At 44.0% G+C, this 14,773-nt stretch overlaps 1 protein-coding gene across 2 annotated transcripts in view; it reads right to left on the bottom strand.

Moving 5' to 3' along the window:
- Window positions 1-14,773, bottom strand: part of LOC130291343 (protein bicaudal D homolog 2-like) — a 42,073-nt gene that overhangs the window by 12,756 nt on the left and 14,544 nt on the right. For both annotated transcript variants that reach the window (XM_056540011.1, XM_056540012.1), the window contains exons 4-5: window positions 13,633-13,785; window positions 10,528-10,941 (exon numbers count right to left, since the gene is read on the bottom strand). In XM_056540011.1, the coding sequence (XP_056395986.1) occupies window positions 10,528-10,941; window positions 13,633-13,785 (567 nt within the window). The remainder of the gene's footprint in view (window positions 1-10,527; window positions 10,942-13,632; window positions 13,786-14,773) is intronic.

Below are 14,773 nucleotides of genomic sequence, written 5' to 3'. Positions count from 1 at the left end.
CACATCGCAGTGTGTCTGCTCCTAGTGGCGTATTGCCGCTTCGACTCCGAGCAGGCACATGTAAAGGCAGCAGACAGGAGGTCCTTCAGCGGCGGATCCGCAGCTAAATATACGCTATAAATCCGCTCGTCTGAACGTATCCTAACGGATTATTCCAAGATTAGATTATAAACCAATGTTTTGTTGCATAACTACAACTCTTAACATGCCCGGACAGCCAACGGCTGTCCGGGCATGTTGAGTGTTGTAGTTATGCAACAGCTGGAGGGCCAGAGTTATGAACCAATAATAATATTACATTTGCCAGGCAGAATCCAGGTACCCCACCCATCAGCTGTTTTATGGGACCACAAAAAGAGGAACTGCATTTTTCCAAGTACTATTGGCAATACATGGCATGGTAGCTACTAAGTGTACAATGTAGACAATGAAGATGGCGCTGTATATGTACAAGCATCCTGACAACTAGCCCTATCTAGAAATGGGTTAGGTTTATACTAGGGCTGCACGATTTGGGGAAATGGGCGATTGAGATTATGGAGGTAAATGTTGCGATTTCGACATGCTATTAAAACAAATTGTGAAATACCCCAATTTCATGCCCCCCCCCCCCCATTAGATGTGAAACGCCCAATGTCACATGTTCTTCCCTTGTTGCACACAAAAAAATCCCCCATACTCCCCTAGCCCTGGTTCTCCCGTAGTTCTTCTCCACAGAGCTATATGGGATTTACAGGAGCCTTTCTGCTTAGCCAATCGCTGGCCTGACATCACATGACACCGGAAAAGCCACTGATTGGCCCTGGAACGAGCTAATTGTTGGGAGCACAGAGAAGATACCGTGACCGCATGGTGAAGAACAGGATCTGCGACAGACCTACGGGACCACGGCTAAGTGAGCATCAGGTTTGTGTGTTTCCACTGCGCCCCTATTTCTTAGGACAGCATTTCCGAACCGCAGTGCCTTCAGCTGTTCCAAAACTACAACTCCCAGCATGCCTGGACGGCTAGTTTGCAGCAGACTTTGCATTTGAGTTTTGGTGGTAGCCCAGCCCAATACCCTGCATGCGTGTGCAACATGGTGCCAGACTGCTGGTTAGTGACAGTTTTCCCAGGGGCCACATCACAATTCACAAAATTGCAATTAGATAGCGATATATCGCCCAGCTTTAGTTTATACCTAGTGTTTTCCTGCTGACAGATCCGCATTGGGGTATGTTTACATGTATTGTAAATGCTGTAGATTTCATGTTGGCAAGTCCACGATAAAATCTGCAGATTATTTAGTGTGTATGCGTGAACATCTCTCTAGGGTTATCCCACAAATCAAGTTCACAAAGTCCCAAAAGACTAAAGGCTATGTTCAGGGTATACGGCAGCATAACCGTCCTGATCCAGTGTTCAATGAACTAAGTATAACCTACTAGTGACAATGTTCAGTCCATTTCTTGTTATTTTGCAGCACTCGAAAGAATGAATGCACTTTGGGGGGGGGAAATAAATAAATTAAAAACACATTTGAGCCATAAAACTCTGGATCTTGAGCCATACCATTCTGCCAGTACACCAACATATTACCCTTATGCAGATTAATATCAGATGTGGACCTTGCCTAATAAGCACTAATGTAATCTACTTTGTACAGCTTCCACCATTATATAATAAAATTTATATATATATTCTTTTAAACATCCATACCACCTACTGAGCCCCTATGCCACCTACTGAGCCCCTATGCCACCTACTGAGCCCCTATGCCACCTACTGTGCCCCTATACCACCTACTGTGCCCCTATACCACCTACTGTGCCCCTATACCACCTACTGTGCCCCTATACCACCTACTGTGCCCCTATACCACCTACTGTGCCCCTATACCACCTACTGTGCCCCTATACCACCTACTGTGCCCCTATACCACCTACTGTGCCCCTATACCACCTACTGTGCCCCTATACCACCTACTGTGCCCCTTCTGCAGTGCATGACTGAGAGGGATGCTTGACAGTCACAGGATTCCTCTGATCTGTCTTCAGGGACTGGCTTAGGTGGCAGGTCCTGTGCCAAGTGCCTATCACTGGCCGGGATGGGACGCTGCTGTGGTCAGTGATCAGCTGAGTGGGTAGGTCCTGCACCCAGCTATTTTCTCAGAAGTAGGAAGACCATGTGAAATTGGAGGACCATAAACTGAATGCGAGCTGCAGGGGACTGAGGAAGACTATTTTTAATGCACTCACAGCAGTAATTTTTTTTTGGACAGTAAGATAACCCATACTAGCCTGCTGGTACAGTGTTGGGGTCAGTTCACACGTGCATATTTTCTGCTGCAGATTGGGGCGCCAGACTGCAGGTAGGTATAGCAGTCCAAGACCCTGAATCGGTCTCCTGTTCACCCGCACTATATCCCGGTGTATCTGGTTTTAGTGCGGGAGAACGGGTGACCGTTTTCCTTTAAAGGATTGTTACTTGTCTTTTTGCAGTTGGGGCAAAATTTGACTGCTAGTATCCAGACACACACATCAGCAACATACATGAAATTGTTATGTGAATGGGACCCAAGACATTTATCACCATAACTATGCAGTTACAACTCTTACCATTTTAAATGGCTTCCATGGTTTGGTTACATGTAAAAATATTGTATACAGTCAGGGAGGGCCTATAACTTACATTACATCTCCCAGAGGAGGCTACACACACACAGACATTATGGTTTCCATCACAATTATTTTTTTTGTTGCACAAGGAAAATGTAAAGGGCCAGTTTGTGGAGGACCCAACAAGAAGTGATGCCTTGTTGGATCTGATCATTTCCAACAACGCAGAGCTGATTGGTAATGTAACTGTGCGGGAAAACCTTGGTAATAGCGACCACAATATAGTTACTTTTGACTTAAAATGTAGAAAACAAAGACAGGCGGGGAAGGCAAAAACATATAACTTTAAAAAGGCAAACTTCCCTGGGCTGAGGGCTGCACTACAGGACATAGACTGGGGGGAGGTGTTCTCAAATACTGATACAGAAGGTAAATGGGACATCTTTAAATCAACTCTAAATAACTATACAGCTAAATATATACCAAAGGGGAACAAATATAAACGATTAAAATTAAATCCTACATGGCTGACACATGATGTTAAAAGAGCAATAAACAACAAAAAAATTGCCTTCAAAAAATACAAATCTGATGGGTCAGCGATAACATTTAAACAGTACAAAGAGCTTAATAAAATCTGTAAAAATGTAATAAAAACAGCAAAAATTCAAAATGAGAGACAGGTGGCCAAAGAAAGCAAAACTAATCCTAAATATTTTTTTAGATATATAAATGCAAAAAAAGAAAAGGACAGAGCATGTAGGACCCCTTAATAATGATAATGGGGAGGTTGTCACAGGCGATCAAGAGAAGGCGGAGCTACTGAATGGGTTCTTTAGTTCTGTATATACTAGGGAAAAAGGAGCTGACATTGGCCAGGTCAGTGCTGGTAACACATCATGTAATGTACTGAACTGGCTTAATGTAGAGATGGTACAAGGTAAGTTAAGTGATATAAATGTAAGCAAATCCCCAGGGCCGGATGGACTACACCCAAGAGTTCTTAGAGAGGTAAGTTCAGTAATATCTGTACCCCTGTTCATGATATTTAGAGATTCTATGGTGTCTGGTATTGTGCCAAGGGACTGGCGCAAGGCGAATGTGGTGCCAATCTTCAAGAAGGGCTCTAGGTCTTCCCCAGGAAACTATAGACCGGTAAGTTTAACGTGCATTGTGGGTAAATTGTTTGAAGGACTTATAAGGGATTACATACAGGAATACATAGGGGATAATTGTATTATAAGTGATAGCCAGCATGGGTTTACTAAGGATAGAAGTTGTCAAACCAATCTAATTTGCTTTTATGAAGAGGTGAGTAGAAGCCTTGACAGAGGAATGGCTGTGGATATAGTGTTTCTGGATTTTGCCAAAGCATTTGATACTGTCCCTCACAGACGTCTGACAGGTAAGTTAAGGTCCTTGGGCTTGGAAACTTTAGTTTGTAACTGGATTGAACACTGGCTCATGGATCGTACCCAGAGAGTGGTGGTCAATGATTCGTACTCTGATTGGTCCCCGGTAATTAGTGGTGTACCCCAAGGTTCAGTACTGGGCCCGCTGTTGTTTAATTTATTTATCAATGATATAGAGGATGGTATTAACAGCTCTGTTTCTATCTTTGCAGATGACACCAAGCTTTGTAGCACGGTACAGTCTATAGAGGATGTGCATAAGTTACAAGATGACTTGGATAGACTAAGTGTCTGGGCATCCACATGGCAAATGAGGTTCAATGTGGATAAATGTAAAGTTATGCATCTGGGTACTAATAACCTGCATGCATCGTATGTCTTAGGGGGGATTAAACTGTCAGAGTCACTGGTAGAGAAGGATCTGGGTGTACTTGTAGATCACAGACTACAGAATAGCATGCAATGTCAGGCTGCTGCTTCCAAAGCCGGCAGGATATTGTCATGTATAAAAAGAGGCATGGACTCAAGGGACAGGGACATAATACTCCCCCTTTATAAAGCATTGGTACGGCCTCACCTGGAATATGCTGTTCAGTTTTGGGCACCTGTCCATAAAAGGGACACTGCGGAGTTGGAAAGGGTGCAGAGACGCGCGACTAAACTAATATGGGGCATGGAACATCTTAGCTATGAGGAGCGATTAAAGGAGTTACAATTGTTTAGTCTTGAGAAGAGACGTTTAAGGGGGGATATGATAAACGTATATAAGTATATTAATGGCCCATACAAAAAATATGGAGAAAAACTGTTCCAGGTTAAACCCCCCCAAAGGACGAGGGGACACTCCCTCCGTCTGGAGAAGAAAAAGTTTAGTCTCAAGGGGCGACACGCCTTCTTTACCGTGAGGACTGTGAATTTATGGAACGGTCTACCTCAGGAACTGGTCACAGTAGGAACAATTAACAGCTTTAAAACAGGATTAGATACATTTATGGAACAAAATAACATTAATGCTTATGAAGAAATATAAAATCCCATCCCTTCCCCAATATCGCGCCACACCCCTACCCCTTAATTCCCTGGTTGAACTTGATGGACATATGTCTTTTTTCGACCGTACTAACTATGTAACTATGTAACTATGTAATATTGACATTGAAATAATTGAGCTCCAATGAGCATCACAGCGGCTGTGCAAAATATATAGTCATAGAAATAATAGAGAAGAGCGTTTCTCCATCACACCAGTGTCATTGTCTCCTGGCTGCATCTACTCCCTGAACAAATCTCAGACAAGTGGCAGCCTTGGTCATATAGTCCAATAGGACAACTTTACATGATGTGATCAAATATAAATTCTGGGAGGGAAAATTTGCATTAGTTTCATCCACGTGTGGGGCCCCTTAGCTAAAAAACAGCAGCAGGTAATTCACCCAAAACAATGCCTACTCCAGCTAAATAGGTGCGGCAGATATATGCAGGAAAGTAGAAATTGCCCCACAAGCAAAGTCAAAGTTAGCTCATTTTGCCCTATATTTGTAAGAGGTTAACTACGGCCGCAGCAGGTGACAGATGCGCGTTGAGGGAAGGTTCACATATTGGGTATATGCAGCGTATTTCACACTGTGCAAAATCTGCACAGCAGAATATATGTTGTGTATTCTTCTATAAGCAGACACACAGGGCTACCCTGCACCAACCCTGTCTGCACAGCGAGGTTTGGAGGAGTCACAGCCGTGGGTAGCCATGTGTTTCTGCTCATAGGAGAATATGCAGCATATTTCCCACTGCACAGCAGATTTTGCCACCATTTAAACCCACCAAGTGTCAATATCTACTAAGCTCCCTACCGGAGCTTCTATTAGGGGACATAGGACAATGGGTATATGTTGCTTGCCACTAGGAGGCTGACACTACGCAAAAAACAAAACAAAGTTGTCTCCTCCTGGCAGGATATACCCGCATCCTGACTGAGCAACTCAGTTTTGTCCCAAAGCAGAAGGAGCACCGACCAAGAGAGAACAGTCTGAACACAAACCCAGACAAGAAAGGAACCGACCACAAAGAAAAAAAAAAAAACACCCCTGCGGCACAGGGGCAGAAACTGGCTAGTCACAAACAAAACCAATGGGTGGGTGCTGAGTCCCCCAATAGAAGCGCCAAGAAAAATGTAACTAGGGATATCCAGATACCGATACTAGTATCGGTATTGGGGCAGATACCCGGCATTTTCATGGAATCGGGGACTCGTTTTATGTCCCTGATACCAAGGCTGATATCTGCTGCACTGCGATCGCATCCCCGTCCTGCCATCCACCTCATGGCGTCCTATGGAGGAACATGGGACACACACGTCACTCCACCTCCTCCCCTGCGCCCAGCGTAACGCTATGGAGGAAGGAGGAGTGACGTATATGTCACATGCTCCTCCATAGGAGGCTAGGATTCTAGCGGCAGAACGGGGATGCAAGCAGCGGGGGCGGCAGCTGCAGGTGAGCAACTACGGGGGGCTGCTGCTGTTTACAAGGGGACTGCGGTCTACAGGGGGGCTGCAACTATCTATACTACCTACAAGGGTCTACTACCTACTATTAAAGGCAATCTTACAGTAGGTGACCCGGTTTCTACCGCTGCTCACCATGTGAACCTCAGCGCAATCGCTCCGGAGACAGGTCTCGACGCCAATGCAGATTCCCTTTTCTGTCCACTGGAGAAGAGAGATCTTGGCTCATACTACAGCAGCCGCCTCCATTGTACACAACAAGGACCCACATATCATACGGTAAACAGCGCCATAAACCGCGTCACCCTGCTGCGATATTCCCTTTAATATAAAAGTACTTGAACTTGGTATCGGCGAGTACTAGAATTAAAGTATCGGTACGCAAACTCTGTCTTAAAAAAAAAATGGTATCGGGACATCCCTAAATTTAACGGTAAGTCTGAAAACTCTACTTTTCTCGAGAGCTTCATTGGGAGACACAGGACCATGGGACGTCCTAAAGCAGTGCCAGGGGAGGGAAGACTACATTCAAGCCAGAAAAGAACTCGGGCGGACGTCTGAACAGCCCCACCTGTAAGACCTTGCGGCCCAGACCTGCGTCAGAGGATGCAAAGGTATGAACGCGGTAAAACTTGGCAAAAGTATGCAGAGATGACCAAGTTGCCGCCTTACAAATCTGTAGAGCTGTAGCTCCATGGCTGACCGCCCAGGAGGCCCCACGACACTGGTGGAGACGTCACTCGAAAGGGGGGCACCCGACCCTTACAGCAATACGCCTCTGATATGGCGGAGCGTATCCAGCGGGAGATCGTAGCCTAGGAGGCCAGGAGCCCCTTGCGCCGCCAATCGGGGAGCACAAACAGGAAGGGAGAAGTGACCGACAAATAGGTCCGAACCAAGTCCAGTTGTGAAGCTGGTGCTCCCGCAGATGAGAAGGGGATGGGCAGAAAGAAGGCAACACTATCTCCTCGTTTAAGTAAAAAGAAATCACAACCTTGGTTTGAAAAGAAGGCACCAGCCGAAGAACCAACTTGTCTTGGTGGATCACCAAAAAATGGGAAATGGCAAGAGAGGGCAGCCAATTCCGATACACGGAAGGATCTGCGCTTGTCTTGGGGCTATATGGCTATGTTGTGAGATTGCCATAACACTGTGGCTAGCTTTTTGTGAACTGGCATTTCCTTTTTTAGTTTTTTTTTTGCCAACAAATCTCATAATTCCATTTTCCTCCCTCCCACACATAAGCCCATTGAAACTTAAATGAGCTGCATCCATTCAAAAGACCTGTGGTTTTCAATCAGGGAGCCTACAGCTGTTGCATATTGATCTCTCTACCCATTGAAGCAGACAGGCTCCCTGTCATCAGCTGACTGGTGAGTAGGTCTCTGCCGCAATGCAACCTGGGAAAAATCTGAGAGTCATTTTGTATGCTGTTAAAAATATTGGGGTGAAAAAAAAAAAATAATAAAAAAAAAAAAAAAAAACACTGAAGAATTGTGAGAACAGTCACACACAAACACAAAACGTACATAAACTATTTTATGAACTACACTAACTTTACAACCCCTGTAGCCGAGTCAAAAAAATTTAAATTATTCCTGGAATACCCCTTTAAAGGTTCCAAGGCACAGTGGGGGACGAGACAGAGAAACTAACTAACTAGAAACTGAAACTAGGAAAAAAAAAAAATAAATAAATAAGACCAGGTCTTGAGAGCTCCAGACCTGTGTCTGCCTCCTACTGACACTAAGCTTAAGAAGGAGTTGCTCAGAGCCAGGTATATCCTGCCGGGAGGAGCAGACTGTTTTTTGCTTAGTGTCAGCCTCCTAGCGGCAAGCAGCATATACCCATGGTCCTGTGTCCACTAATGAAGCGCTTGAGAAAAAAAAAAAAAAAAAAAAAAATTTTTTTTTATAATATATATATATAATATATTTTCCATCTGGAGACCGCATTGAGTTGCTAGGATAAGGAAGACTCCCATTGTATGGTTCTAACCTGCGTCATTCCGAGTGAAAACCTATATTAGAAATCTGCAGATCCAGCATCACGGTGCTATAATAATTAGAACCGACAACTGTGCTCATTGGTCAGAAAACATGGTCCACGTAGTCATTGACAGAAACATCGTTACAGTCATCTCCTGCAAAGTGCACAGCCATAATGGACAACCCTTTGTTCCCCTTCCTGCTTGCGGAACATAGCTGATCACTTAATGTATAACTGTATGAGGGTTTTCTGCCAACAAAAAGGCACATCATGGAAGTGTGTAGTCGCAAAGTACCTTAGGAGGGGTGTGGAAGCCTTAATACCACTACTGGTGGGGTTTATTTTACTAAGACTAGTAGTCAAAGTGGCAGTATTCGACTATTGGAGAAGCTGGAGACAAGTACAAGGCCAGGTTCACACTTCAGAGTTTCCAGCCGGAGATTCCCAGTGTGGCCAGAGATTATTTAATCAGTCGGCACTAGGACTGCGTAGATCTTGCCGTCCACATGGATGGCAATGTGTGCGGCAATTTTTCGAGCTTATTTTCCGGGCTGAAAGTCCGCCTTGAAGACTCTGCAGTGTGCACTGTGAAGCGGAATCTCATTGCCAGCAATGGGACTCTGCTGCACTGGAATTTTGCTCGGGAATTCTGAAGCCTTAGGCCATGTTCCCCCAGCCTTGGGCTATGTTCACATCTGTGTCGGAGCTTTTTTTTTTTTGTTTTTTTTGGTCAGTTCCTGATAGAAAACAAACCGCACTTTATTAAAAGGTCAATAGGATCTATCGGTGTCCACTGTGCAGACCATCTGGCTCCATTTTCTGGCCCCGAACTGAACCTCTAATGACACAGATTTGATTCTTTAATGCCTCTGTAGTTAATAAATCAAAGTTAATAAGGTTGTGTGGATCTGGGCCCTACAGCCCGTTCCTGCTATCCTTTTACTTTTGGCATCTAAACTAAGTAACAAATTGTCTGAGTAGAGTACATAGCGTCTACCATCTCACTGACAGTCCGTCCATTATGTTTGCAGAATTCGCTTTCTTCTGCGGAACAGTATGTGCATATCAGAAACAGAACAGCCTCAATTACTAGGAGCAAAAAGACACACTGCAGTCCTTATGACTAACATGTGATATGGATTCAAATACTTCCAACTCCATACTTCAGTGAGAATCCAGCTGTTGCAAAACTACAACTCCCAGCATGCCCGGACAGCCGCTGGCTGTCCGGGCATGCTGGGAGTTGTAGTTTTGCAACAGCTGGAGGCTTTCTGTTTGGGAAACTCTGCCTTCGTTCCTAAGCAGAGATGTCCACAGGCCTTAAAGTGTACCCGTCAGATCCAGCAAAAATTATTTTTTTTAATACATCACTCAGTACCTCATCCTGATCATGTCCATCAAATTTTTTGTGTCTAGCACCTTTAATTTAGCTCACTAGTCTGAACTCCTCTCAAAGGGAAAGGGCGTGGCCTCACTGTGCAGGTCTCCGCCCCCTCCCTCAGTATGCTGTCTGCTCACATCTCCCCTAGTATTAGCAAAACTACAACTCCCAGCTTGTCCTCACTGACAGTAGCGGGACACAAGCCGACAGTGGGAGGATTTTTCCTCCAGCTCTGAGCCCTGCGCTCACAGCTGTCAATCAAGAAAGTGTGTCCATGACATGGTGATGATGCATGGACACAGCAGGACTGGTATGTGTCCAAGCAGGCGGGGGGGTGTTTGGGGGGTTGCAGTAGTTTTTTTTTTTTTTTTCAGTATGAAATACTGAAAATTTTCCAATGAAAGCAATTTCAAAACCTATTGGTTATACATGCTTTACAACATATCAAAAGTTTTTGTGTCCGACAGTGCCCATTTAAGACTTACACTGGCAAAAATGCTTTATTATGAAAGTCTAAAAACCATGAATATGTCTAGCACATAAATATACAACCCTAGTCTGCTAACAAGAAGCCTACCAGGCCTTCATCCGCTTAAAAACATGGAGGGCAGTACATTTGGCAAGGGTGGAGAGAATGACAAATACCTGCAATAGTTGTTGCTTGAGTTTCTGGATTTCGGTCAGACTGAGTTCAGTGAAGAGATCGGACGCTAGTTTAGGGCCAGGATGGAAGATGTCGCTGTTACGTGGTGTGGACATCAGGATGTCTCCATTTGACTTGTTCAGGCCGCCAGAGTTATAGCCGCTATCAAATTCTTCTTCATTTTGGTCTTCAAAGTGTGTATGAAGGTTCCCTATTGAGTCGTAGCTCAGGTAACTTGATAACTCTCTGCGGAGTTCGCTTTTTTGTTCCCGTTCACTTTTTAGCGACTCCAGGGCCTCCTCCAGCTGATGCTCGGCGATGTCCTTTAACCTCACCAGTTCATCCAGCTGGCCATGCAAAACGTCGATTTCTTCATCTCGTCTTTTTAGCTCATGCTTTATCCCTTCATAATCCACCTAAGGAAGACAATGTAGGCTATTACCAAATGCTTCAGACAGCTCCCTGTCTGCAGATTTTCTATTAGACTTTTGGACAAGCAGAGCTGCAGGGTAAAGTATGGAGGAAGAAGCCTGAGACAGGAGGATGATTTCAGAATACCCAACTCTTGGTCACTGTGTAAAACTTTTCCAAGCACTCAAAGTGACATACACAAGTACAGCGTTCCCTCAAGTTATAATATTAATTGGTTCCAGGACGACCATTGTATGTTGAGACCATAACGCTATGGAAACCTGATAATTGGTTCTAAAGCCCCAAAATGTCACCCAAATATAGGAAAATGAAGAAAAAGTAGATAACTAATATAGATAAAGCAAATCCTTACATATGAAAGAAAAAGATCTGCTGGGAGCTGTAATCACTGTCTATGTAGAGGACAGGAGCTTCTTCAGGGTCCTGTACAGAACACAGTGTCCTAAAAAAGTAAAGGCTTCACCTGGTTTTCAAAGGAGCAGCTAACAGGAAACATGTAATACCTCCTTTTACCGTAGGGGGTGATACCAGAGAACCAGTCAGTGCATACACTTCAGTAATACAGGGGTTTTACCAGTGGATACCCACTTATTGGTCAGTTCTTCCGGCCACTGACACATTTCACAGATCGGGACTGTCCATAGCATTGTATGTTGAGTCTGGTTTCAAGTTACAATGGTCCAGAAAAGACCATTGTATGTTGAGGGATCACTGTATAACCTATAGGTAGTGACTTGTCTACAACTTTTAGATATTTCAGTTTCTGCATATTAAAAGATGTCCTTTGTACTTCAGTTTTGGAGAGAATCTGTTTGCTGTGTTTGCTGTAAAGAGCTGCAGACATTGTTGAATAGCTGTCAGGGTATATAAAAGGCACACTGCAACAGCTGCAGGACAGGCACAAACTTATAAAATTACCTGTTTCTCAGCCAAGAGTCAAGGAGGTGGAGCAGAGATGTTCAAGTGCCACAGCCTGAAATGCCACTACACTTGCCCTCACCTCCCAGCCCCCCCTTGACTGATATACAGGGCTCTGTATGTCCAGTGCGGAAGTAAGCCAGGATATGGCACTTAAGTAGCTTGTCTCCGCCTCATTGACTGTTAAATCAAAAGGCAATTTTATCAGTTTGGCAACCACCATCAGCTTTGGGAATGGTACAGCTTTTTATATCCCAATAGCTACTCAATGGTGTCTGTAGCTCTTAAAGTGAATTTCTCAGCTGTATTTACTGCTAAGTAAAAAAAAAAAAAAAACTAAACGTTGATAAAAACATACCAATCTATACCCATCCATTCCCATGATGATGTCCTGTACAAGTTCCCATTAGCACTCTGGTCTTTGGCTGCACTCTGATCCCATGTGGGTCGCTTGCATTCTGTGGCCCCACACACCTATGCTGTACGACATGAAAACGTCTAGGCTTCCAATTGTATGCAGTGGTCACACATCAGGTCAGTTGTAGAAAAATGGGCGCTGGCCACAGCCTGTACAGGGGAATCACCCTGGATTGGATGGTGGGTATTGACTGGTTTGTTGCTGTAGCAACACATTGTTTTTTTTTTAGGTTTTGTTTTTTTTATTAAAAATGGAAAACCCTTTTAGGTTACATTCACACTAGGGATCGACCGATTATCGATTTGGCCGATAATCGCGATTTTGGAGATTATCGGTAACGGTAGCGTTGCATAATGACGAGGACGCCGATGGAGCCAGAAGGATCGCAGACCCCCGGGAACAGGTAATTATAACACCGGGGATTTGGAGGGGGGGGGGGTTGGGAGGCAATGGGGCAGCGGTATGTGGCCAGAGGATGGGGGGAGGCGATGGAGCAACTGTGGTGGTTAGACTCAGGACAGGCAGGGGGAGAGAAGCGGGTGGTGGCAGCGGTCTCTGGCACCGCAAAAGCCGCTGCAGTTCATGGATTTAAAGTGCCCGCTTTAATTGATTGATCTGCACCGGCTTCTGCCCCGCTGGGTATAAGTTATCGGCCTGAAAGGTGACAGATTATCGGTATCGGCCCTAAAAAAAAAAAAAAAAAAAAAATTTTTACATTTTTTTTCGATATTGGTCGATCCCTAGTTCACACAATCCTAATTCGCAGCAGGTAACCAGCTTCCATTGACGTCAATGGGTCCGCTGGCGATCTGTAAGTCTGCCACTATTGAGGTCCCATAGCTGGTAACCCACTGCGAGCTACGATCATGTGAACATCTGCTTAGGCAAGATATCCACACACTTCCTCAATTTCAAGGCATTGTCATTGTTTATGCTAAGGGAATACAAATACAGCAGGAACACAACTGCAAAGTTATTGCACTGCATGTATGTTTAAAAAAAACGGGAATGAAGGGGTGGGGCATGTTCTAGTCATGTGATTTAAAACCGTGCAGTTATCAGAGATGTGTCCTGTAATAAACCAAACATCTGTGTGCCCATCACATGAGCAGGGTAGGTTTTTATTCCATGGTGGTAAACAATGAAGCTGCCTATTAAGTGACAGTAAGCAGAGATCTTAGGTGGTTTCCAAACTAAGGAACTCCATGGTCTGCAAGACTGCAATTCCCAGCCAACGGCTGTCCGGGCATGCTGTGAATTGCAGTTCTGCAACCTCTGGAGGTCCACAATTTGGGAATAAAAGTTGGTACAGAAACTATATTTATTGTTAAATAATCACCTGGTTTTCCTTCAGTACAGATACTTGCTTCAGCAGAGAGATATTTTCTTCTTCCAACTCAGAGAGGTCTTGCAATTGTCTCATTTCCCTAATCTTACATTGTTTCATTTCCTCCCGCAGCTGAACTTTATCCTTCTCTGTGTCATGGCATTCCTGCAAAAGATTAAAAAATAAAATTAAAATAAAATGAATAAATAAATGCTATGGTTCAAAATGACTAAACAATAAAAAAAAAAAAAAAACTATTTTTTTTTTTAAAACTTTGGAACACAATGAGAGATTATGTAACTATGACTACATAGTGGATTACATCGGAGTTGTCTCCAAACATTACTAAAAAGACAATCCAGAATGTCCATAAACAGTGACACTGCCTTTTTCAGGTATATGTGGCCTTTCCATCTCTAGACAAGTCCCATCATCATGGAATATGGAGAAAAGATCCTCACTAATCACTATGAAGTGGTCTATTGAGACCAATGGTATTTAAAATAATTATTTTTTCTTTGCAAACACTTGGTTACTATACAAAGAGACACAATACATCACAGACTCCCCACTGTCCATACAACAATGAACGGCCTGTCCTACACCAGAAAGTGATAGTACTAGGCACAGCCAACAATTCTCTGGGTAGCACGAAGCATATAAATCTTACATATCTTGGCATGAGAAATAGGCACAGAAAAATCCAGGAAACTGCTATAAACTTCTGCAATCCCATAATGCTGGAAAAAAAAAAGCAAACAGACAACAAAAGGGGGAAAAAATAAAAAATAAAAAAAAATAAAACACAACCTTCATACTTCATTTTAGCTGCCATTCAAATCCATCTCTCAAATACAGATTTTAGCAAATTTTCAGATTTAAATGGGTACTCCGGCCCTGAGACTTCTTATCCCCTATCCAAAGCACGCTTCACATAACGGGAGCAGGCCACGAGCATAAGTATACACTCGTGGTCGTTAAGGGGTTAAAAGGAGTAGTCCAGTCCTGAAAAACGTATCCCTTATCCTAAGGATAAGGGATAAGTTTCAGATTGCGGGGGGTCCTACAGCTGGGAGCCCCCCACAATCTCCTGTACGGGGTCCTGGCTTGCTAGAGCATGTTTACCACGACACAAAGCGTTGGCCGACAAGCC

Source organism: Hyla sarda, chromosome 9, assembly GCF_029499605.1.
Source record: "Hyla sarda isolate aHylSar1 chromosome 9, aHylSar1.hap1, whole genome shotgun sequence".
Classification (NCBI taxonomy): Eukaryota; Metazoa; Chordata; class Amphibia; order Anura; family Hylidae; genus Hyla; species Hyla sarda.
The sequence above is the reverse complement of the archived record's forward strand: the minus strand, read 5'-3'. Positions and strand labels throughout refer to the sequence as shown.